The sequence below is a fragment of the Chlorocebus sabaeus genome, chromosome 8 (assembly GCF_047675955.1).
Source record: "Chlorocebus sabaeus isolate Y175 chromosome 8, mChlSab1.0.hap1, whole genome shotgun sequence".
Classification (NCBI taxonomy): Eukaryota; Metazoa; Chordata; class Mammalia; order Primates; family Cercopithecidae; genus Chlorocebus; species Chlorocebus sabaeus.
Window position 1 is genome coordinate 56,032,088 of NC_132911.1, and position 27,148 is coordinate 56,059,235.

The 27,148-nt window shown below is 36.5% G+C and overlaps 1 protein-coding gene across 8 annotated transcripts in view; it reads right to left on the minus strand.

The window, feature by feature from the left end:
- The window catches only part of PCMTD1 (protein-L-isoaspartate (D-aspartate) O-methyltransferase domain containing 1), an 80,812-nt gene that overhangs the window by 28,580 nt on the left and 25,084 nt on the right, over positions 1–27,148 (minus strand). For 3 of the 8 annotated variants that reach the window (XR_005241099.2, XM_008000598.3, XM_038000519.2), the window contains exon 2: positions 13,624–14,025. The exons of 3 other annotated variants lie outside the window; for them this stretch is intronic. Coding sequence is in view for 3 of the 5 variants with exons in the window: in XM_008000598.3 (XP_007998789.1) it covers positions 13,624–13,930 (307 nt within the window). In the remaining 2 variants the exon portion in view is untranslated. Of the gene's footprint in view, positions 1–13,623; positions 14,026–15,611; positions 15,886–27,148 lie in introns of those variants that run through there. 2 more of the 8 variants (XM_073018079.1, XM_008000599.3) reach the window with 2 other exon arrangements.

Here is a 27,148-nt window from a genome sequence, read left to right on the forward strand (position 1 = left end):
AAATTTAACTTAGAAAAGCACACAGTGAAGTCACTTTTCAATACATTAAATGTGAATATTCTGAGAATTTGAATTTCCATAGGTGTCAACATAAAAATGTTTTAAAAAGCCAAATAGTTTTCCTCATTTAAAATAATTCAAATACAGGCAGGATGTGGTGGCTCATGCCTGTAATCCCAGCACTTTGGGAGGCCAACACGGGCAGATGGCTTGAGCCCAGGAGTTTGAGACCATCCTGGCCAACGTGGCAAAACCCTGTCTCTACTAAAAATAGAAAAATTTGCCAGGTGTGGTGGTGCACACCTTTAATCCCAGTTTCTTGGGAGGCTGAGGCATGAGAATTGCTTCAACTCAGAAGACGGAGGTTGCACTGAGCCAACATCTTGCCACTGCACTCCAGCGTGGGTGACAGAGCAAGCCTTTGTCTCAGAAAAAGAAAAAAAAAATCAAATAAAGCTACACTTACTTATGTACACAGTAAGAAAAATACTATCCTATGACATAAACCTAATTTCCCTTTCTTCCTTTTAGGGTGATCCATTGACTATAAAACATGAGACGTTTACATTTTCATTATCCATTAAGAACCTAGGGTCAGGCTCTGTGACTCACACCTGTAATCCCAGCACTTTGGGAAGCCAAGGTGGGAGAACTGCTTGAGCCTAGGACTTTGAGACCAGCCTGGGAAACACGGCAAGGCTTCGTCTCTACAATAAACAAAAAAGTAGCCGGGCTTAGTGGTGCATGCTACTTGAGAGGCTGAGGCAGGAGGACTGTTTGAGACCAGGAGGTAAAAGCTACAGTGAGTTTGTTGTGTTCCTGCCACTGCACTCTGGGCTGGGCAACAGTGAGAAACCGTGGTTTTGTTTGTTTTAAAAAAGAAGAAAGAAAAAAGAGAAAAAAAAATCTAGTTACATTTTTATAAAAACAGAAAAACCAGGGTTGCATAGATAGTTCAATTAAAAAGGTTAATATTGCTGGCACTCTATGTTTCCTATAAGACTCTATGTTCCTGTCACTGCAATTCTGGGCTGGGCAACAGAGTGAGACCGTGTCTTTAGAAAGAAAAAAAAGAGGTAGAGAGACAGAGAGAGAGAGAGAGGAAAAAAAAAATCTAGTTACATTTTTATAAAAAAGAAAATCCAGGGCTGCATAGATATGAGATCAATTAAAAAGGTCAATACTACTAGCACTCTATGTTTCCTATAAGACAGAATATGTAAATATAACAAAGGTGTTAAGAATCTATAATCAAAGCTTCTAATCCATAGTTCAAACTGCACTATTAACAGAAAGAGTCTGAATTCCAAAGTTCTAGGCTCTCAGTTAAAGATGCCACAGGTCTCTTTTTCGTTTTATTTTTCCTGCTTTCTGCTTATTATCTAAAAGCAAAGTGTCAACTTTTGCAAATAAGCTTAAAGAAACTTTTTTTTCCACATAACTTGTTTTTCATACTACTTTGACACAAGATATTTAATAATGAAAGATAAAGACAATTCATTAATATGTAAAGGATTTGACAAACAATAAAAATACACATGTAAAATATGCTATGCATTAATATCGAATGTAAACACCAATTATGATTTTTTATAGATGAAACTTTAATTTTTGATGACATGGAGGCACATCTCTAATGATAACTACTTAACAATGTGAATGGTAACTAACATGTTCAAAGTAAATTAAAAAGAAAAATGCATTAATAAAAGGCAGAATTTAAATAGCAATGTCACCAATATCTCATTTATTTAGAATGTGATATACACCTTGAATGCATTAAGTGTATAAAAATGTAATGCAATGCTGATTATTACAACTCACATTTGGTATCTATATTAAATAGAACAACAGGAGAATAAAACAGAAAATTGAAAAAGCATACATAGCTGCTTCTGAGAAAGGGGACTAAGATCTAGGGTGGTAAGGAAACATTTTTATCATTATATGCTTTGGTATAAAGTCTGTTTTAACCATTTGCATGTATAACTTTTTTCAATCAAAAAACAATGGGCTACTGAAAGAGTTTTAAAAAGAGCATAAATGTTCAAATAAACAAACAAGTAATATACAGCTAATAGAAAGGTACAAGTTGTCAATGGAAAAAAGTGAAATGGTATCCAAAAGATGACGATGTCAACAGGCCAAGTGAAGCATAAATTTGACTTAGAATTCCAGTGTTATTTTGTATTCACCAATGTGAAGATTTTTCTATGAAACAAGGGCTTAATTTTTGTAACATATATTTTTGAAAAAAAGAAAATGTTGACCTTTAATAGCTAAATATTAAAGAGAACATAGAAACATACAGTGAAGCCAAAGTTTATTAAAACAAATACAGTAATTAGAAATACCTAGGAATCTTTACATAAAAAATAATTTTTAAGGTTGACAAATCCCCATCGAGAACAATAACAAATATACTAAAATCTAAGCTGCTTTCAAGTTTTCAAATCACATTCATTGGATCTAATTTTCTAATAATTGGATCTAATCTAGTTTATTTATCATTTACCAATTAGTCAAGAACCCAAGCTTGTACATAGAAGTCAATAATTACTCGATTTAGGCATCAAGTGTCTATGCAATACCAATTTTTTTAATTTATATCTATGTTCACCCCGTGTAATGTCCAACAGTTTGACAGTGTGGTGCCGATGAGTCGAAGACTGAGGCAGACCAAGGAAACCTAAGAGTTCCACACTGCATCTGAATGAAGTTCACTGTGCCTTTAATATTTTGTGTAACGCTAGTTTACAGAACATAGCCACAGGCAAAAAGTACTTCATAATACATAAAGTTCTAAAGGTGAAATAAATCAAGATCCATCATTTCAGCTGAGGACTCTGAGATCAAAATACTGGTATGGTGAGAAAGATAGATGAAAGGTCAGATGTCTTGGTTTCCAATCCCAGTTCCTCCTAACTGTTATATAATCTTAAGACCAGTCACTATAAGACCGGTTCCCACTGTATTAAAGGAGTCCCTGGGAAAAAGCATTAAATTACGTAAAAGTACTGTGCACACTATAACGTAATAGACAGATAAACTGTTGTTAAAAATTATGATGTGCTCTCTTCCCATATACAGAAATAGTTAGTTGTAGAAGCATAATTATAACCTACATAAAGGGTTCTCAACCCTGACTGCATATTGGAATAACCTGGGAATTTTTAATTTTTAAAAGTAGATTAAACTTAATTTGATTTAAACTGTAAATGCCTGGGTCCTACCACAAACAGATAAAAAGGGATCTCTCAGGGTGTGACCAAGGGTCTGCAGATAATCCTAACATGCAACTGGGGCTGAGCAGTACTAGCCACCTTATTATAAAGCTCCATCTGAATTATATTTTAAAATCTGTTTTGGACTATCCAAATCTCTGTTCACATCATAGTAAAGTAACGTCAAGAGTTAACAGCTACCAGCAAAAGTATTTTGGCTAAAACTAAATATTCACCACAAGGGGGAGTAGGTGGATCAGTTATTAGGTTTCTATGAAACTAATATAAAGTCAATGAGAATTAAAATATAAATATAAAAGGATCTTTCAAGAAATTACAATGACATTACTAATTTTAGTTATATAAAATAAGGTATCTTTATGAAGATTTATAAGCAACTTTGTAAGTATTCAAGGAGAGTAACGGGTAAAAAGTTGACAGGAATAGGTTTCACTCTTTCCACGAATATCCTGTGGTATAATGCACAAAAATAAAACAGACCAAAGGTGAATAAAGAGGAGGAAAGCAATTGGCGAAAGGCTAAGTAATTATTAACTAGACAATTAAGAGAAGCTGTTCTAATATATTCCAAACACTTATTAAGATATATTTATTTCTCCCATCCAACTATATCACATTGGGAAAAACATCAAACACTGTCAAATTTGTCCTGAGTCTTGCCATGTTAGCTTAACCATTCTGAAGCTAGTAAGATTAGACCTTGTTCTTTGCTCTCCAGCTTTGGGAAAGGCATCATGTAACAAGTCCTGGAATTTACCAGAAACACGTTCCAGTCCCTCGCCTCCTCTCAGTCTATGGCTATGCAAATGCTACTCTCTTTTATCACACGTGAATCTTAGAAATATGTTTACAAAAGATCTCAAAGTGTTGGTTTCACAGTTACAGAGAATGGAACCAAGGCCCTAAGTAAACCATATCTCTAAAATGTCGATATATCAAGAACAGATGTCACAATAAGTTCATTTACATATTTCTACACAATGTGCTAATATTCAAGACTAATAGGTCAAGAACAACCTATGACTATACCTCAACATGCGCAATGCAATATTAAAACAGAGATTAAATTTCTAATAAAGAAAATTCAACAAGCTGAGAAAAAAATTTGTTAAGGTATAATACAGAATAGTTTAAAAAGCTAATTTAAACACCTTCAGATTTTGACTCAAAAGTCTTTTTTTTTTTTTTTTTTTTTTTTTTTTTTGAGATGGAGTTTTGCTCTTGTTGCCCAGGCTGGAGTACAATGGCATGACCTCACCTTCGCATCCCGGTTTCAAGCGATTCTCCTGCCTCAGCCTCCCAAGCAGCTTACAGGCATGAGCCACCACACCCGGCTAATTTTGTATTTTCAGTAGACGCAGGGTTTCTCTATGTTGGTCAGGCTGGTCTCGAACTCCTGACCTCAGGTGATCTGCCGGCCTCGGCCTCCTAAAGTGCTGGGATTATAGGCATGAGCCACTGTGCCCAGTCTCAAATTTTTCTTAATGCAATCATTTTCCCTGGAAGACATTTCCATCAGCTCTTTCATTCCACTGCACGTCTATTTGTGAAGTACATGAAGATACCTGGGACCAGCATGGTAATAGATTCACATAAATACTCAATAAATATTTACTAGACTAAATGAAGAACAGCCAGTAAGATTAACACCACACTTTTATTGCTAGTTCAGAAGCATCACGCACAATTTCAAGGGTAGGAGATGTGTCTTGAACACTTTCATATCCTCAGCAGCTGGCACAGGGTCTAACATAATACTTGCTTAAAGAATGATAAAGTACATAAATGTAGCTACGGTCTCAAATTTAAAAGGTTCACAACGAAGACTGAAACAAATGATATCCACAAAGTATAAAAATATTTTTCATGTCTTGATTTTAAAATAGTGCCTGACCAAAAAAATATGTTAAATCTATATTATCTGATGGTAGGGAATGATGCATGCCACAGAAGTAAATGTTATTAAGTACATTCCATTCAAAATTAATTTCTTATTAATTTTAGCTGCTTGAAGAAATCTGTCAAATTTCAACAAATATTTTCCTTTTACTCCTAAACAAATTTGCTCTGACTCCAAGCCAACTATCCTTATAAAGACTGTGAAAATCGCAGTGTCCTCAGAGCTCTATAAAGTTATCGTCAAAGTGGGGAGGCAACTAGGTAAAATATACGAGAGGAAAACAAGGAAAATACTTTGATGTATTTCTTTTGATACTTTTAAATTTTCAGCCCTGTGATTATGTTACCTACTTCACAAAATAAAATTAAAGAGGAGAGACTGGTACTCAAGCTTCTGCATTATATAATTTAGAAGAAAAAAGTGCTCTTCATTAAAAAAGGAAACAGAGGAGAAAGAAGAGAATTTAGTAACTTTTTGTCACATGTGCAAGAGGGCAGGAAAAAAACAGTTGGGGAAAGGCTTCAATCCTGGAATCTTCTGTACACTGGAGAAGAAACAGGATGCAGGCACCATGTTTAAGAATCCAGCTTGGGAGTGCAGCCTGGAAGATCAAGAGTGTCCAGAGCTTAGTTGCCAGACCTTAGAGGCAGAAATCTATGAATCCTTTGCATGTGGATGTTAAAGAAAGAAGAAAGATTCACCCTTCACTATAGGATAAAGTCAAAGTTGCTCCCAAAAAAGGACAAAGTATTTATAAACATAACACACAGACATGTGAAATCCAAGGAAATAATTTTTGGCAAGGGTGTGGGAGGGTAGATGGACTGACCCTGCAGGAACCAAATCCAGAGAGAATGTAAAGGCAGGTTCCAGATGAGACCAAGAACTCCAGCAGACCAAGCAGCCCTGCCAACTCCAGCCAACCTCTGGCTCTAACCTGACACATTCAGTCCAACATCCAACTCAGCCTAGGGAAGACTGTGTCACAGAGTAACAAAGATAACTCTGTAGGTGCCAGCTCCTACACAGGGAGATAGAGATTCACAAATTCTACACTTAAGGAAACAAATTCAGAACAGTTTAGTACTTTTCTCTAACTAACACGCAGTCAATTCTCATTATTTACTGTGTAATAGTTATGTTCTAAAAAATACAGCAAACATTGAATTGGCAAAAAAATGAACTGTTGCTCCTTAGGAAAATATGTACATACATAAATATATCAAACAGATTATAATATTAAATCTTGAGAACTCATCCTGGTAGAGGCTATATTATTTATTTTACAAAAGAGAAAATAAACTTAAGAAGTGTTAGTGACTTGCCTGAGCCACCCCACGAACTGTTGCCAGAATTGGGATTCAAGTCATCAACAGGCCCCAGAGCAGACTGCAGCTTGTGACATGCCTTTGGTCATCTCTGTATGACCACGGAGATAAGTAGGCAGAGAGAGCTTCACTTTATCCCACCTCAGCTAGGAAGACGCAAAGCAGGAGACTCAAATTTTTTGTTACTCTCTGCAAGCTCGCAAGTGATCATAAAAGCAGTGTGGGTTTTGATTTGGGGAGTTCAAATTAAGTATTAGTAAGTAGGTGAATTCTCAAGAGACAAAATTTGCAAATAGTAAGGATTGGCTGTATTTGCTACATAGACAACCTTGGTTGGGAAACAGTTAATCACAAAGATAAAACTCAAAATGCTCAGAGAACCACCTAAGCCACTTCACATCACTGGAGAAATTTCCTCCTAACTTCTAAGAATAGTATGAAAAACTATAACCAGAAGAAATTAGTATGAAAACTTTGTAAAACCTGTATTGCTTCCTAATATTTATTATTTTTATTATTTACTATTACTGTATAATCAGCAGTAATATTATTCATAAACACAAAAATCACCTTGGTATTGATTTTCAGAGTTAGCAGCACTGAAAGAGGTGCTTGTCAGTAATGACTTCTACTGCACAACCAGTGTAAGTGAGAGGGGGAAAAAAAAAAAAAAAATCTAAGAAATAGAACAGTGGTGGCAACTCCATATGGAGCACAAGGGCAGAAAAAAGACGCCCAGAAGCCTAACTAGGACTAAGAAGTAAGAGTTCAAATAGTTAGAGTTTCATGAATTTCGTAAAATGTGATTAGCCTAAAATAAAAGGTTGTTTTCAAAACAGATTTGCTGACAAAGCCCCAAATAAATCACATATCGAGAACAGATGGGCCAGGTGCAGCAGCTCATGCCTGTAATCCCAGCACTTTGGGAGCCCGAGGCGGGCAGATTACAAGGTCAGGAGATTGAGACTATCCTGCCCAACACGGTGAAACCCCGTCTCTACTAAAAATACAAAAATTAGCCGGGCATGGTGGTGCATGCCTGTAATCCCAGCTACTTGGGAGGCTGAGGTAGGAGAATTGCTTGAACCTGGGAAGCGGAGGTTGCAGTGAGCAGAGATGGCACCACTGCACTCCAGCCTGGGCAACAGAGCAAGACTCTGCCTCAAAAAAAAAAAAAAGGCCGGGTGCAGTGGCTCGCACCTGTAATCCAAGCACTCTGGGAGGCCGAGGAGGGTGGATCACCTGAAGTCGGGAGTTCGAGACCAGCCTGACCAACATGGAGAAACCCTGTCTCTACCAAAAATACAAAATCAGCCAGGTGTGGTGGCACACACCTGTAATCCCAGCTACTAGGGAGGCTAAGTCAAGAGAATCGCTTGAACATGGGAGACAGAGGTTGCGGTGAGCCAAGATCATGCCATTGCACTCCACCCTGGGCAACAAAAGTGAAACTCTATCTCAAAAAAAAAACAAAGAACATTATAATTCCTAAAAAGAAAAAAAAAAAAAAACAGAGTGAGGCATGGTGGCTCACACGTGTAATCCCAGCACTTTGGGAGGCCAAAGTGGGCAGAACACTTGAGGTCAGGGGTTCGAAACCAGCCTGACCAACATGGCAAAACCCCATCTTTAATACAAAAAAAAAAAAAATTAGCCAAGCGTGGTGATGCACACCTGTAGTACTAACTACTCAGGAGGCTGAGACAGGAGAATCAACTGAACCAGGGAGGCAGACGCTGCAGTGAGCTGAGATCACATCACTGCACTCCAGCCTGGGCAACAGGGTGAGACTCTGTCTCAAAAACCAAAAAGATTTCCTTTAAAAAAAAAAAAAACAAAAAAAGCGTTAACAGTATAGAGGAAAAGCTGAGGTTTGTTTTGATGCATAAAACAGAGTATATCTTTTAGAGAAACCCTCATACCTGCAGAATGTGTTTTTTGTTGTTTTTGAGACAGAGTCTTGCCCTGTAGCCCAGGCTGGAGCGCAGTGGCGCGATCTCGGCTCACTGCAAGTTCTGCCTCTCAAGTTCACACCGTTCTCCTGCCTCAGCCTCCCAAGTAGCTGCGACTACAGGTGCCCGCCACCACGCCAGGCTAATTTTTTTTTTTTTTATTAGTAGAGGCAGGGTTTCACCGTGTTAGCCAGGATGGTCTCGATCTCCTGACCTTGTGATTCACCCGCCTCGGCCTCCCAAAGGGCTGGGATTACAGATGTGAACCACCACGCCCGGCCCAGAATGTGTTTTATCTTACCAAGAAGAATGAGAGGTGAGGAATGGGGGAACTGACCACCCTGGATCTCCCTAATTTTTCAGCTTAAAGTAAGTTAATAAAGAACATTCTTTAAGAGGCATTTAAAAGAGCATGAAAAAATATTTGAAAATTCTATTTGTGATAAAGACTTATATCCAAAATATATATAAAGAATGCTTACAATTCAATAATCAACAACCCAATTAACAAATAGGAAAAGATTTGACTAGTCATGTCACCAAAAAAATATACAAATGGCCCATAAGCACATGAACAGCTATTCCATATCATTAGTGATTAGGGAAGAGCAAATTAAAACCACAATGAAATGCTACTTTATATCAACTAACATCGCTCTTTAAAAAACGAAGTAACAAGTATTAGTGAGGATGTCAAGAACCTCATATAACATTGGTGGGAACGTAAAATGGTGCAGCCACTCTGGAAAATGCTTTGTTGGTCTCTTAAAAACATAAATTTACCATACAGGTTAGCAATTCTACTCTTTTAAGAATCTACCTAAGAGAAATGAAAACGTATATCCACACAAAGATTTGTACCTAAATGTTCATAATGGCATTATGCATAATGACCAAAAACTAGTAACTCAAATGTCCATTAACTGGTGAATGGATAAACAAAATGTAGTGTATATCTACATGATGAAACAGCATTCAGTCACAAAAAAGAATAAAGTACTCAGACATGCTACAGCATGGATGAACCCTGAAAATGTAATGCTAAGTGAAAGAAGCTGGATTCAGAACACCATACATTGTATGATTTCATTTATGTGAAATGTCCAGAAAGGACAAATCTATAGAGACAGAAAGTAGGTAACTGGTTGTCAGGGACTGGCTGAGTACTGGGAGTGGATGCAACTGGGCATGGGGAATAATCTTTTCAGCACATTGGAAGTATCCTCAAACTGTATTGTGGTAATGTCTGCACAACTCAGCAAACTTAACTAAAAATCATTGAATTGTACTCTTAAATGAGTAAACTTGACGGTATGTGAATTATACCTCATTAGAGGCAGAGGGAGCGAGAGAATATGCATAAGCATGCAGGCAAAAGAGAGAAAGCACAAGCGCTGAGGTCAAAGGCGATATAGGTTAGCTGAATAAGGACCACCTAACGTCCCATGACAAAGAGTGAAAGAGTGTAGAAGTCAAACATGATGGCAGCAGATAGCTTAACTAATGCTTTTGAATAACATGGCAACTGCAGTAAGTTTCCTGCTTACCAACTGTCACCTTTAGGAAAGAATGTTGTAGCAGCAAGGTAGTGGCATCCATAGTGCTGGATGACAGGGGCAGTCTCCCCAAAATCAATCCTAATAATTAGGGAACTGGCAAGAGACTAGGAGAAAGTCATTAGGTGGGATGAATCTGTATATGTTTTATAAGATACCTAGAATTTTTATAGTATGGATTATACAAGAATATGAAAATGAATCCCTAAGTAAAAAGGATCAGGATTCAGAATCCCTACCTGAATCACAAAGAGTTTATCATAATAACTTGCCTTCGCGGTTCTGATACTCAATTCAGTTATGGAAAGCAGAGGTAAAATATAGGACGTGGGAGGCTGCTTTTTTTGCATCCTATTTTTCAATGGAATTCCCTGAGAATGAAAAGACAGTACTGAGAGGAGAATCAATTAAGTACTAGATCTTTATGAAAACCCTTAGTTCAGGGAAAATATTTAAGGAGAAGCAAGCAGGACATGAAGAATTACCTTCAATTTGAAATTCAAAAACATGTCTCAATGACACATCTCAGGAGTTGGAGTGATCTATTCTCCATTGTCTTCAATAAAAGTAAATTTATGAATAATTCCCTAAAGTGTACTTTAATCATAAGAAATTTTCTAAAGAAAACCCAGTACAAAAATTAACCATGCGTATTGGTACTCCCAGCTACTCAGGAGGCTGAGGTAGGAGAATAACTTGAGCCCAGGAAGTCAAGGCTGCAGTGAGCCAAGACCGTATCGCCACACTCCAGCCTGTGCAAGAGACTGAGACCCTGCCGAAAAATAAATGAATAAATTAATGATAAAAGAAAAACCTAACTTAGTCTCACTGAATTTGTGTTTCTGGATTCGTGTTTCTGGAGTGAAGTGGAAACTCCCCAAGGAGTATCTTCTTTAACTGTGTTACCAAATCACAGATGCCCTGCTCTCACTGAATTTGTGTTTCTGGAATGAAGTGGAAATTCCGCAAGGAGTATCTTCCTTAACTGTGTTACCAAATCACAGATGCCCCACTCTCCCTACTTCGGCCAGGACTCCTCCAGAGTTTACTACTAAATATGTACTAACCATAGGACCCACTGTCTATGGGGAGCACCCATTATCCCCATCTTGTAAGTGGAAAAGAAAAATGGCTGAGCCATAGTGTTATAGTTTTTTTGTTTTAAATAAAGAACTTCTGTTAATAAGGTGGCTGTGAAGCAGTGGAGCCAAATTTGACTCACTACACTCAGATAATCACAGGGAGCATATGAGCATGCTCCTCTGGATCCAGTTCTAAGTGATTTTTACGGATGTATACCTTCCCCTCCATGACATAAAACACACACAATACACAAACTAAAAATAGAAAGCAGGGTAAAAAAGATAAAGCTTCCTTAGAAGCCTGGTGAATTTAAGACTTATTAGCTGTAATCATAGTTTTACAGACTGTTGTTTCTGCTTTTCCTTCTTTAATCTTTCTCACCAAAGGAATATTCTTAATCAAAACGAGAACAACTATATCTTGGTCTTAACTTAGCAGGATCACACGAAGATAAATCCTGGAATAGTATCCAGGAGCCACTGCCATATATGTAAGATCCATGATTCCCTAGAGCCTTGTAACAGGAGGAAACCATCTAGCGCATTGCAGATCATTTACACCAGTGGTCCCTTTCCCCACACTGCCCATGTCATGGATTAAAAGACATTCATGATACAACAAGTTTGACATCTGCCTACAGTGCCATCTGGCCACAGACATCTAATCTCTTGGAGCCTGGGACTAGGCAATGAGTCTAAGAAGGCAACTTCATTGCTGGCAAGATTGCAAATTATGATGCATACCTCCCCCATCCCAAGTTTGGCTAGATTGACCTCCCTCAGCATGAGCCAGTTGGCATATACTAGAGAAGTGGAAGACAGAATAAACAGGCACTTTCAGGCTGGCCAAACATGGTATAAGGCTTGGACTTCAGCCCAGAGTTGCCAGAGCTGGTTAAGAAATGTTCAAGGATAGCAATTCCCATTTTTTTTTTAAAGAAGCAGCTCTCCCTACTCTCACCTTTAGATTTTGCAGACTGTCTCAAACCCTATAGATTCCTTTTTCAAAGAAAACTGGTGATAGAAGTGACAGACATCTGGAAGTTCCAACCTGTTAAGAAATTCCTCTCTCAGGACAGGGAGGAGGGCCAAATTTAAATGCAAGCTTCTAAATTTCTCTTTACCGATGAAAATTAATAATTTCCTATCACCTTTGAGCAGTTCTTATACATTAGGCACTAATCCAGTTGCAGAATGAAAGGCTTCCATCTCCACTCTTTTAAATGAAACAGATGGGAGGTCCCATGACTAACAGAGTAAGGAACTAGCTAGTGTGTACGGAGGAAATTTCAGACCTGACTATACCTTAAAAGTCATAATGTGACCACATAATTTATTGTCCAAACTCAGACACTTAGAGGAATGAAAGGACACTATTAATACTGACACTAGGAAAACAGAGATAAAGTAGGGCTGTCCCAGCATACTGGAACATAGTCACCCTACTAGAGGATATGTCATTCTCTACTTAAAATTCTTCAATGATTCCCCATCACTTTAGAGTGAATTTTACACCACATTCTCATCCTTATTAATTTAGGGATATACCTCAACTATAGTAGCTATCAGACTACATGAAGGCTGTTGATTTTCTTATGTCTTCTCACACCCCACCCACCCCCTCAAATAATGCTCTATTTTAACATACGCCACACAGTAGCAGCCAGTGAATATGGCAGCTGAACTAAATGGCTTAGTAAACTTCATAGTTGGTCATCCTCCATCCAACATAATGTCTTACAGCAGATTTTCCTCCACCCATGCGTCTTCCACCTATATTCCATACTATCCAGTTGTCACTTCCTAAATATGTGACTTTCAGGCAAGTTATTTAGCCTCCCTGTGCCTTTGTTTACTTGCCCATATAAAAGGATTAATAATAGTCTGTACTTCAAAGGAGTATTAGGAACACTGAATGAGTTAATACACACACACTGCTTTAAACAATACCTAGCATTTAACACCCAGTAAGCTCTTTGAGGGCAGAAATCTTAGTCCCTTTTGATCACTGCCATATGTACATGCCAGGAACAACGCTTGGCAGAGCAAACACTCGAAAAGTTTGCTGAAAGTTTAATGAACATATACTTCTTTCTTGTCTATTTTTCTCCAATCCCTTGCTTTACTCTGACAGTGCTACATCTTATATATCCCACATTCTCCTGTCTCTCTAACAAAAACCTGGCACAATGCTCTTAGATAACCATCAAACTTTATATGCCAGAAGACAGAACACTCTACCTGAAATAGATTAAATATTATTCCTGAGTTTCCTGCCTACCGGAGCTTGACTTGAAGTATAGACAATGACTAACAGAGAACAGTCAGTTCCCAGAGCTACTGTAAGTTGAGGATTACACATGGGAACTATCAGGGTAAGGACTGGGAATGAAAAAAGATTACTACTACTTTGTGTTTTCACATCTAAGTAAGGAAGATACCTACATTGAGTATACACATTCAAACATACTGTATACAAAGTTACAACTCCTATAAATCATAAACCATAATACAAAATAGGCTTATTTTTTAAAATAGAATTTTACAAAAATAAAATTACCTAAAATTAAGCCCACCATTGTACTTAAATATCCGGTTCCACTTCCCAGGTTAAGAAAAGACAATCCTGGTTGAAGTTTCAATGCTTCCATAACTTCAGAATAAATGCAAGGTGCTGACAAGTGGATGTTTCCATGCTTCCAGGCTAAGTCTTTGTAAGCATTGTCTCTGTAGCCTTCCAAATAGTAATCTCCACGATCAATCGCTCTGAAGGCTTGCTCCACTCTTTCAGTACGAATATACTGAGCTTCTTTTAAATTATCAATTAAGTCATCATTATCTTCCCCAGCACTCACAGCTCCTCCCATGATAGTATTCAAATCAAATCATAAATTTAAAAATGAAATAAAATTAGTAGAAATGGCTTCCAATATTGCACTTGATTTCCAAAAATAAATTAATCCTGGAAGGGAAGAACAAAAATAAACAGGTTTAAATTAATGCTCAAAAGCAAAATAACTCGTTTATTAAATGTATGTCATTATAATTACTACCATTTCTCATGGAAATATTCTGCTCCAGGCATAGCGTTAAACTCCTTCTTAACTATATTACTTTATTTAATCCATATAGTAACCACAAAAGGTAACTTATATGATCTCATCTGTACAGAGGGGAAAACTGGAACACAAAGAAGTAAGTCACCTAGTACCGTGAAGCCCATTATGGTGGCCACTAGTCACACATGGCTACCTAGATCTAAATTAATAAAAATTAAATACAATTTAAAATTCCATTAGTCAACCTACCTGTATTTTAAGTGCTTAATAGCTACTTGTAGCTAGTGGCTACCATACTGGACAGCACTACTCTGCAAAGTGACACTGTCAAGACTTGGTCTCAGGTCTTTAAAGTCAGAAACCATGCTTTTTTTTTTTTTTTTTTTTTTTTTTTTAAGATAGGATCTCACTCTATCAACCAGGCTGGAGTGCAATGGCATGATCTTGGCTCATCTCCTCCCAGGCTCAAGTAATCCTCCCACCTCAGCCTCCCAAGTATCTGGGATCACAGGCGCATGCCACCACGCTCAACTAACTTTTGTATTTTTTTGTAGAGATGGGGTTTCACCATGTTGCTCAAAATAGTCTCAAACCCCTGAGCTCAAAAGATCCATCCACAGTGGCCTCACAAAGTGCTGGGATAACAGGCATGAGCCACAACGCCCGACCTCCTCCATGGTCTTAATCACTAAGCCACACTGGCTTCTTTATAGTATAGTATAGTATAGTATAGTATAGTATAGTATAGTATAGTATAGATTAATTTTAAAAATTAGTTGATTTTAAATTCCTGAACTTAAAAACAATTTGAAAATGCACTACATAAATTTAAAATGTTAACACACAGAACAACATATTACTCGAAACACTGAACATAAAATGCAAAATAAACAAACCCCAGACTCATGTTTATTAACACACTTGTGTGCTCTCTGATAGTTTTGTTTAGCAAACCTTGTTGTGATAGAAACCACAAATTTTATTAACAACTTCAATAGTCCAAGCACTAGAACATATGTTTTATACACATACACACACACACACACACACACTGAACTTAAAGAGATTAAACTCAGCATCTGAATGGAAACTAAGTGCAATTTGAGAAAACTTTAAAAATTTCAAAACATAATACTGAATATACAATTTAAGTTTTATTCAACTATTGCTAGTAAGTTAATGTATCAATTTCTGAATTAATAAATCAGTAGAGGAGAACTTGTGAAATGAAATACCCATGGCCAGTAACAAGAGTTATGACAGTTAACTCTGGCAAGGTTGTACTCCAACTCTTGACCCTAAAGAAGTATACCAATTAGGGTCTCAAGTATCCCTAGGGTCCTCAGGCCCCTGGCACCACTGGGGCATCTCCCCCAGTACAGCCTATCATATTGTCTTTGTGTCCGCTTTGTCCTTTCCTACAATTGCCTCAAGAACTTTTGGAGTAGAGGAAATACTGTGAATTCACATTTAATTCATTCAAACTCACTTATAACAAGTTGGCTGGCTCTAGCACCTTCAATCATCAGAAATACGTAAATATAAGGGCTTACAGCACCCATCTCCTCAATGAATATGTTTTGTAGAACGTAGTGCAATGGGAGATGTCAATTCACTATTCCTTCAACAAGTCTTAGCTGTGGCATCTCGACTTGCTGAGTCCAACTGTAGCATTTCAAGACTTTTTTTTTTTTTTTTTTTTTTTTAAATAACATGGCCTTTAAGCACAAGTCAACTTTTCCATCTGGCACTCAGAGTGAATCTTTTCCTAAGGTAAAAGAAAAAATGGTTATATTACACTAGGAGATAGTCTTTGTCAGCATCCAGTGAAGCATCTGCCTAAGGATTTCATAAGAATAATTCTGACACATAGGTATTTGGCAAATTGCTGTACTGTATATGCCACAATTTACTAGAAAAATGATTCCCTTTGAGTGGGCTCTAGGGCTTAAGAAGAAGGATCTGATCCTGCTTAGGTCCTTCTGAATTCCATTCAATTCAAAATTATCATAGCAAAACAATCAATCAAATATGGTCTTTACTACACAGCTCACATTTTTGGTGAGAAAAAGGCAAAAAGAAGAATGAAATAAATAAGAACTACCGCCATTTACTGACAGATACTGTACTGAGTGTATTTGCAGCTCGTTAAAAATTACTATAAGCCATGCCAGGCACGGTGGGTCACACCTGTAATGCCAGCACTTTGGGAGGTTAAGGTGGGCAGGTGGATCACTTGAGGCAGAAGTTCGAGACCAGTCTGGCCAGTATGGCAAAATCCTGTCTCTACTAAAAATACAAAAAGTAGCCAGATGCGGTGGCTCACGCCTGTAATCCCAGCACTTTGGGAGGTTAAGGTGGGCAGATCACTTGAGGTCAAGACCAGCCTGGCCAACATGGTCAAACTCTGTCTCTACTAAACACACACACATAAAAAAAATTAGCTGGGTGTGGTGGCACACAGCTGTAGTCCCAGCTACTCGGAAGGCTGAGCCAGGAGAATTGCTTGAACTTGGGAGGCAGAGGTTGCAGTGAGCCGAGTTTGCACCACTGCACTCCAGTCTGGGTGAAAGAGAGAGATTCCTTCTCAAAAAAAAAAAAAAAAAAAAAAAAAAAAAAAAAAAAAAAATCCAATCAAATGACTGCATGGATTTTTAAAAACAATGACTGAAGAATGGATTAGAAAAGCAAGATCCAATAATATGTTGCCTACAAAAGACTCACTTTAGCCTTAGGACACACACAGACTGAGAATAAAGGGATGAAAAATGATAACCAAAAGAGAGCAGGAATGACTATACTTCCATCAGACAAAATAGACTTTAGGTCAAAAACTGTAAAAAGAGACAAAGAAGCAAAGAAGGACATTATTTTATGTCCTGTTCAAGAGAATAGAACAATTTTAAATAGGAGCACCTAAATACATAAAGCAAATATTAATAGAACTGAAGGATGAGATCAACTGCAACACAATAATAGCAGAGGACTTCAAACTCCATGTTCAACAATGGACATATCATACAGACAGAAATAGTGAACTTGAATAACGCTTTAAACCAAATGGACCTAAGAGACATATATAGAACATTCTATCCAACAGCAACTGGAATGAGTATTCCCCAGGATATATTATATGTTTGTCTACAAAATAAGTTTCTATGAATTTAAGATCGAAATTATACCAAATATCTTTTCTACTCGTAATGGAATGAAACCAGAAACCAGTAACAGAAGGACTTTCGGGACATTCACACACACAGAGAAATAAACAATATGCTCCTGAAAAACCAATCGGTCAAATAAATTTAAAAAGAAAATAAAGATATCTTGAGACAAATGAAAATGGAAACGCAATATACCATAACTTATGAGATGCATCAAAAGCAGCTGTAAAAGGGAAGTTTATAGCAATAAATGCCTATATCAAAAGAGAGTAAAGATTTCAAAAAAATTCAAGAAACTAGAGAAAAAAGAACCAGTTAAACCCCAATTAGCAGAAAGAATGAAATAAGATCCAGAACAGAAATAGATAAAATAGAGAACAGAAAGAAAACAGAAAAGATCAGTAAAACTAAGAGTTGGTTCTTTAAAAAGATAAACAAAATCAATAAACCTTTAGCAAACTAACAAAAAAAGAAGGCTCTAACAATAAAGTCAGAAATGAAAGAGGAGATACCACAACTCAGAAGATACCACAGAAGTACAAAGGGTCAAAGAGATTATGAACAATTATCCACCAACAAATTGGATAACCTAGAATAAATTTCTGGAAATGTACACCCTACCAAAGTTGAATCAAGAAGGAATAGAAAATCTGAACAGACCAACAACAAGCTAGAAGACTGAATCAGTAATTAAGAAATCTCCATCAAAGAAAAGCTCAGCACCAGATGCCTCAAAGTGGAATTACACCAAACATTTAAAGAACTAATACCAATTCCTTTTCAAATCCTTCCAAAAAATCAAAGTGAAGAGAATACCTACAAACTCCACTTACGACTCCAGTATTGCTCTGATACCGAAGCTAGACAAAGACACTACAAGAAAAGAAAATAATAGGCTAATATCCCTGATGAACATATCTGCAAAAATCTTCAATAAAATACTAGCAAACGAAATTCAACAGAACATTAAAAGGATCACTCACCACCAAGTGAGACTGATCCCTAGAATACAAGGATTGTTGAATATACACAAATCAATGTGATGGATGTACCCTATTAACAGAATGAGGACAAAAACCCTATGATCATTTCAATAGATGCAGAAAAAGTAGTTAACAAAACTCAATATTCTTTCATAATAAAAACTCTCAATAAATTAGACACAGAGGGAAGATACCTCAACATAATAAAGGCTGTATATGAAAATTCCACAACAAACATACTCAGTGATGAAAAGTTGAAAGGTTTTCCAAGATCAGGAATAAGGATTTCTATTCTTACTACTTCTATTCAACACAGAACAAAGTTCGAGCTGGAACAATTAGACAAGAAAAAAAATAAAGGGCATCTAAATAGGAAAGCAAGAACTGAAAATACCTCTGTTAATTGATAATATAATCTTACATGCAGAAAATTGTAAAGACCCACCAAAAAACTATTAGAACTGCTAAACAAATCAGTAAAGTTGCAGGCTACAAAATCAACATACAAAAGTCAGTAGCATTTATTTACGCTAACAACAAAATCAATCCCATTCACAACAACATCAAAAAAAAAAAAAAAAATACCTAAAAGTAAGCTTTAATCCAGGAGGTAAAAGATTTGTATACTAAACACTATTAAATATTGAAAGAAAATTGTAAACAACACAAATACATGGAAAGGTATCCCATGTTCATGGACTCACATAAATAATAGTTAAGATGTCTGTACTGCCAAGAGTGGTTTACAGATTCAACGTAATCCATATTAAAATTCCAATGACATTTTTCACAAAAATAGGAAACAATTCTAAAATTTGTATAGAATCATATAGGCAAAAAGAAGAAAACTAGAGGCCTCACATTATCTGGCTTCAAAATCTATTAAAAGCTATAGTAATCAAAGCAGCATGGTACTGACATAAAAACAGACACAATGACCAACCAAAGTAGATGGAGAGACCAGAAATAAACTCCACACATTTCTGGTCAACTGATTTTCAACAAAGATACCAAGAACACACAATGAAGAAAGCACAGTCTCTTCAATAAGTGCTGCTGGAAAAACCAGGTATCCACAAGAAGAATGAAATTGAATCCTTATCTCACACCACATAAAAAATCAACTCAAAACAGATTAAAGATTTACATATAAGACCTGAAACTATATAACTATTAGAAGAAAACATAGGGGAAAAGCTTCATTACATTGGTCTGGGCAAAGATTTCTTGGATATGATCCCAAAAGCACAGGCAACAAAAGCAAAAACAAACAAATGGCACTATATCAAACTAGAAAGCTTCTGTACAGTAAAGCTTTATTAATTGTTTACAAGCAGTAAAGTGATAACACATATAGTAACTAAAAAAAAAAAAAAAAAACCCGCAAACCATCCATCCATACATCTCATAAAGGATTGCAAACCATACATCTGACAAGGGATTAAGTTCCAAAATATAAAATGAACTCAACTGAATAGCAAGAAAACAAATATGCCAATCAAAAAACAAACAAAAGACCTAATAAACAATTATCAAAAGAAGATATATAAAGAGCCAACACACATGAAAAACTGGTCATCGCAGAAATGCAAATTAAAACCACAATGAGATATTACTTTATACCTGTCAGAATGGCTATTATCAAAAAGACAAAAGATAACAAGTATTGGTAAGGTTGTAGAGAAAAGAGAACTCTTGTGAACTGTTGGTGGAAATGTAAATTAATACTGCTGTTACAAAAAACAGTAAGGCTCCTCAGAAAACTAAAATCAGAATTATCCTATGATCCAGTCAGTAATCCCACTTCTGAGTCTATATCCAAAAAGACTGAAATCAGTATGTCAAAGATATATCTGCATTCCCATGTTCACTGCAGCATTATTCACAATAGCCAAGATATGTAAGCAGGCTAGGTGTCCATCATCAGAGAAATGGGTAAAGAAAATGGTGTGTGTGTATGTGTGTGTATGTATATGTTTGTATATATAGGAATTTGAGAAAAAGAAAAAGGTAAATATAGATTTACCTTATTACATATATGTAAAATCCATTTATATATATAAATGGATTACTATTCAGCCTTTAAAAGGAGGGTAATTCTGTCATTTGCAATAACATGTATGAACCTGGAAGACATTATACAAAGTCATAAGACATACTAAGACACAAGACAGGCATGGAAAGACAAACACCACATGATCTCACTCATATGTGGAACTTAAAATGCTTGAACTTATAAAAGTAGAGCGTGGAATGATGATTACCAGAGGCTGGGGCAGGAGGGTAGATGGGGGAAAGGGGAAATGCTGATCAAAGGGCACAAAGTTTCTGCTAGACAAGAGAAATATGCTTTACTAATCTTTACAGAATGGTGACTATAATAAATAAAAATGTACTGTGTTATCTCAAAATTGCTAAAACAGTAAATTGTAAATGTTTTCACCATACAAAATGACAGCTTGGTAAAGCAAATTTTTCAATTGGCCTGATTTAATCATTCCACATTGTAAACATATATTGAAACATTATATTGCACCCCATAAGTATACAATTATTACTTGCTAATTAAAAATTAAATGGGATTTTAAGGAAAAACTAAAATTATAAAGAGAATTACATTACTTGGTGTGGGGGGTGTGGAAGAATGACACACTGTTTACATAGTCAAAATACTATAAACATAATTGCTTATTTAGTTTTAATACTCGTTTAATCACACTGAGTGAGAGAGGAGAGGAAAGGAGTGGCATGGGAGCTAAAACCTCATCTATGATGACAGAATGTAAATGCTGTCCAAAAGTAATGAATAAAAAGGAAAAGTAGCATCTTGGTTAGCAATGTGTATGTTAAATACCCTACAAAACGGCTATATGTGTTAAGTTCCTTCTGGAATGTGAGCCTGAGGGTGAAAACAGGTGAAGCCAGGGATTGCTATGCTTTGGCATCAAGGTTTGCAGTATCTTTACAAATTATATTACATGTATTATTTGAACAAAATTGGTGAGTAAAGAAAAATTAAAGGGGTTATAGAGAGAGCACCGATGAAGTATAATAAAGCTATACGGAGAGTTTCCTAAGGAATAAAAATACATTAATAAGACAGTCTAGGGCAGAAAAATAAAGACACAGAAAGAGAAGATTATTACATAAATAATAACTTAAACCACACCAAAGAGTTTCACAGATACAGCTCTTCTTACCACATACATTATTGTTCAATGTAGAAACTGAATTATAAATTACATTTTTATAATACTCACTGATTTGATTACAATGTGCCTTTGCAGAAAACATGAAAATAAAGTAAAATTAAAATTTTCATAATGCTAGCATTCAAAGAACCACTGTCATTATTAACTTTTAAGCAATCATATACTTCATTTTTTTAAACACATGACTGGTATTATACTGTATATATTGTTCAGGACTTTCACTTAATAAACCTTAAGCATTTCCTAATACCATGAGACACTCTTTCCAAATCCAGAAGTATGATATTCTACCACATGGATATAGCAGGATGCAACCAATCCCCCAATGTTAGACTATGAATAATCAATATAATCAATATTAGAATTGATTATAATTGATGTACACTTGAGAAGCTCGTAAATCAAAGTCTGTAGTGAATATTGTGGTAATTCAATAATAATCCTAACTTGAAATGTACAATATTTTTTATGAAAGTAAAATAAACACTAATAAAAAGCCAGTGTAGCATTAGGTCATCAGTGTCTGCCATTTGTTACTTCTAAGATAATCTCATCTCAATCATGGAAAAGTCAAATGCAAGTCAAGAGACCAAGGTCTAGCCATGGTTTCACAGATAACTTTGCTGTACTGATCTGGCCAAATCCCCAAAACGTCATTTCCTCACCTGTGAAATAAAAAAGCTATATTCTGCAGCTCCTAAGGTCCCTCAGAGCTCTAATTTCCATGCTATTTCAGCATTGGTCAAATTTGCACTTGAATATAATCAAGTTTTAGTTATCTAGTAATGGCTGCTGTCCATGCCTTGCATTTCTGTTACTTTGGTCACAATTTTTACTGCCTCACTCCTGCCATTTTCTTTTCCACAAAGAAGAAACAATTTTAGGAGAGTTCAAGTCCTGCACTAAACAATAAAAGCAAAATAAGGAATTTGAGAGAAAGAAGAAAAAGGTAAATTATAGAAAAAGATCAAGTGTAAGAACATAATAAAAGGCTGAAAAACTTCAGCAGTTACACAGTTATGTCTGTCTGAGAAGGAAGTCATCATGTTTCCTCATAAAACACAATTTCACTCCTTGGTATTTTTCTCTGTGCTGTGTGTTGGGTAGGGGCTGCAGAGAAAATAAAGGGTACATTCACATGTGCACACCTGAAACTATTTGCAAAGTGTTCCAAACGTTTCTTGCTATTATCCCAAAATTTAGAATTGTGACTTAAATCTATTTGGTTTTAGGAAAGAACTGCCAAAGGCCCCATACATTATGGTGTCTCTTACGCAGTTTAAGGATACCTTATGGAGGATTATGCACTGACAAGTTAAAGGAGGTAGGAAGCAGATCAATGGCAGACAGATGTTGCAAGGTGGGAGCAGAACAAAATGAATGCTGATTCACTTTCCTTTCCTCCTAGCATCCACAGGGAAGCAGTCAACTGCTCTTTGCTGCTCCTTTCTCTGCAAAACTGAGGACTAAGCTCACCCAGCTCTAGAGGGAAGCTCACTCACCGGTGATCCAAACGAAAACACACTAATTGTGGCCATGAACAAAGAAGGCTCCTCATGTCCTCAAAGCTCTTGTCATGGGATTCATGGACCAAGCCTGCTTTAAGTGCAGAGGCAACTACACAGGGAAAACATTTTTCTCAGTGATGGGACTGATAAAGAGATAGGATGAAATATAAATAAAGAATTATGAAAGAAAATAAATGGTTAAACTAAGGTTCACTATTCACTTGCCAAAAGCTGCCAAGAACATCCACTTTATAATCAATGATGAATACAAATCTTAAATTTTGTTTAAGTAGTGATAACACATAGAGCAGCAATTTCCTATGTGCCTACTACACACCTAGCACTGTGCTCTAGTTCTTTACCATACTCCTATGAAGAGGCACGAGATCATATGAGAAGCTCACCGCCCTTGAATAACTGAAACACTACTCAAATCCAGCCTGTGAAGTTATGAAACCCTCTGACACAGAACTATTTGCTCAGAGGCTCCTGACGCATAATTCAAAACTAAACTTTTCATTAACTTTTAGCTGAAAAGATGTTCAATTCAGCTCTATCTCTTTCAACCTCCTATATTTTCTTTTTCCTTTTAGTACTCTCAGCTTCGAAGGAAGAATGAAGCAGCTGTGGGTGGCAGGGCAGGGGAGCATCTGATGTCATTTATTGATCATGCAGCCTCAGGCAAATTACTTAATCTCCAGTTTCCTTATCTGTAAAATGAAAATAATTACCACATCATAAATTTGTGATGATTAAATAGTACACTGAATATAAAATTCCTAACATATAGCTGTCCAATAATATCAACTTATTTTCATTTCTGTGACAGAAAGAGCACGTTCTAAACTTTCATTTTTAAGCACAGAAGACTGGAAAGGGAAAATAAAAAAACACTGCTTCTCAAATCTAGTGAAGGTATCGCCTACTGACCTCCTTAAAGAGGAAGTGAAGAATGGAAATGGAAATCCTGAAGTCAGAGGTGTCTAAAAGAAAAACAGCCAAGGACAGGATATACAGAAGTCTGTGGAAGAATACTTACATTCACACATAAGTTGACTGCGAGAGAGAAGTTAAAGTGAAGAAAAGACAACACAGTTATCTTCTGCCATGCTCTGGGCCATCAACTGTGCTGAAGGGCCTAAATTAAGAGTAGTTGCCCTTCCGCGCTCACAGGGAGTCTCAGAAGGAAGAATGAGCTTACCTGGGCTAAGACAACAGTCAGATACCGAACCTCTTTGGTTTAAGTTCCATCTCACTAGCTAACTTTCGCCCTGGCTAATACTTTTCCCTCTAATACAGCATTTGTTATATAATTTAGCAAAAATTGTCTTGTAAAGTTTTCTTTGGTTCCACATATCTTTTCTGTCCAGACTGTAAACTCACTGAAGGGAAAAATAACATCTTATATTTAATGTATTTATCACAGTTGCATGGTCTTAGCAAATATCTAAGAAACAACTGTTCACTAAGTGTAAAACACTGTGAAAGTTACAGTTTTCTACTCTGGAAAGTCCTTCCAAATTTCAGTGTTCCCAATGGCTACAGGAAAGTCGAAGTACATCAAGTACATTTTTGCTTCTATATTCTTTTGACTATCTTCTTCCCCTACCCCTCCAATTCAATAATACAAATAATTTTTTTTAAAAGAAGCTCTCTTGGAAGCATCCACATTACACATTTTGATACATGGCGAATTTTAAGATGCCTATATTCACAGATGTAGCTTCCAACTTCCCCCACATCCTTTTAATTTTCATATTCCCCTTGGCTTGGAAACAGTGTGAACTCCAAGATAGAGAAACAGTAGATGGTAGTTCTACGACAGTTTTAGCGTATAATATTTGAAATGATAAAATAATATATAAAACTTTAAAGGACAAGACATGAGGCTCATCTAGCTGAAATTTTATCATTTTGAAAATTATAGGACTTTATGGGTCCCCAAAGGCTTTCCTCCTCTCCCTTTTACTCAAACATCTGAACACAAGACCTTTTCAAACCTATATTACTACACGTATCGCCCTAAACACAACTGCCTATTACCAACACCCTCTACATGCAAAGTTCCACATATCTTTGAGCTAACAAAATTAATCCTCAGGGAATAATGGCCTCAGATTTAAGGATTACTGGTTAGCATTATCTGGATTTTTCAAGAAACAGAAGTGCTACACTAACCATCCTTAACACTTTTTAAAATATATATACATCCTTATGGGAGCTGCAGCCTAGAAAAACCTTTAAAACAAGTTGTTCACCTCCTCTAATTCAGGAAAAGTCTAAACAAAATATTCATTAACTGGCAACAGTTCTTAGGATGTACTGAGATCAATAGGGAAACATGATTTTTAAAAAAGTACACATTTTCAGCTCTTCCGGGTTCAGGATTTCATAGTGGGGCTTATTCTATTTGAAAAGCTATGAATTTACAAAGAACAATACTTGAATTTAAGAATATTCCAAAGCAAAAATGCACAACTGGGAACTACTCATCACTTCAGAGGATCTGTATCTGTTCCCTTCCATGAATATACCATAAAATAAACCAAACATGAGCTCATACCAAATATACTCTTTCCATATATTAACGTACTGTGGAATGCAAAACTGGCCTTGTCATACTATATGATTTTAAGTCATTATCTTTTCTGGCTTTGGTTTTTTCACCTGCAAAATAAAGTCATTAAATCAAATTATCTCAATGACCCCTTTAAGAACTTTCAAAAAACCTAAGCATATTTACTTATTTACAAAGACATACACAGGTTAACTACAAAGTTTTTGGACTTATAAAGTGGCATCTTCTAAAGTCCAAAATGCTAATTTTATCTACAGATGAACACCGGCAAAAGCTATATAAAACAAAGCAGCTAAAGTATTATCTGTAAGTTTTCAAAGCACTTTTAACATCAATTCATACAATTTCTTAAGTATCACAGGAATAAAGGCAGGATGGGTAGTATTACCTGCACCATACAAATAAAAACAGACTGAGAAAGAGTAAATTACTTGTTCTGGATTTCCCACACAATAAAGGGATATTTCAATCTTATTCATAAATCTTATGCACTATTAAAAATATTGTAAGAAGAAACCACAACAAAAAAAGTCTGAGACCCCTGAGAACAATGCACACTTAAAAAATGATACTGTAGTTTAATTTCATTTACTGGAGCAAGTAATTCTATCCCTACTTTTCTGAATGAACCAGAGAAAGTTTAAGCAATTCTTGAAAATGTACTGTCATCATCAAATCATAGCAATGGTATAGGCTCTGAAGTGCTGGGAGGGTCACTGATACAGTTTTAATATTGTCACAGCTCAAATCCCATGTTGAATTGTAATCCCCAATTGCAGGCAGTGATTGGATCTTGGAAGTGGATCTCTCCTGTCTTGGTGCTGTCCTCATGACAGTGAGCTCCTCTTGAGATCCAGTAGTTTAAAAGTGTACGGCACCTCCCCCTACTCTCTGTTGCTCCTGCTTTGGCCATGTAACCTGCTTGCTCCCCCTTCACCTTCCAGCATGAGTAAAAGCTTCCTGAGGCCTCGCCAGAAGACAAACAGATGTCAGTATCCCACTTTCTGTAAAGCCTGCAGAACCATGAGCCAAACAAACCTTTTTTCTTTAAAAATTACTCAGGCTTAGGTATTTCTTATTTTTATTTTTTATTATTATTATTATTTTTGAGACAGTCTTGCTCTGTCACCAGGCTGAGTGTAGTGGCACAATCTCAGCTCACTGCAACCTCCGCCTCCTGGGTTCAAGTGATTCACCAGCCTCAGCCTCCCAAGTAGCTGGGATTACAGGCACGCACCACCATGCCCAGCTAATTTTTTGTATTTTAGTAGAGATGGGGTTTCACCATGTTGGCCAAGATGATCTCAATCTCCTGACCTCATGATCCGCCCACCTCGGCCTCCCAAATGCTCAGTTATTTCTTTATAGCAATGTAAGACTTGAACTTTAAATTATTAATTTGTCATCAATGATTCCACAAGTCAATAAAACTCACTTAAAGAACACCATCCAAATTGAGTAACCAAAATGCTTGTGAAAGTTTTTTACACTACAGTTCAGAACTTTCCCCGCCCCCACCCCAGGGCTGCATTTAACAACTTCTTCACCATCGAACCAGTAAGTTAAGAAAGACACGGGCAC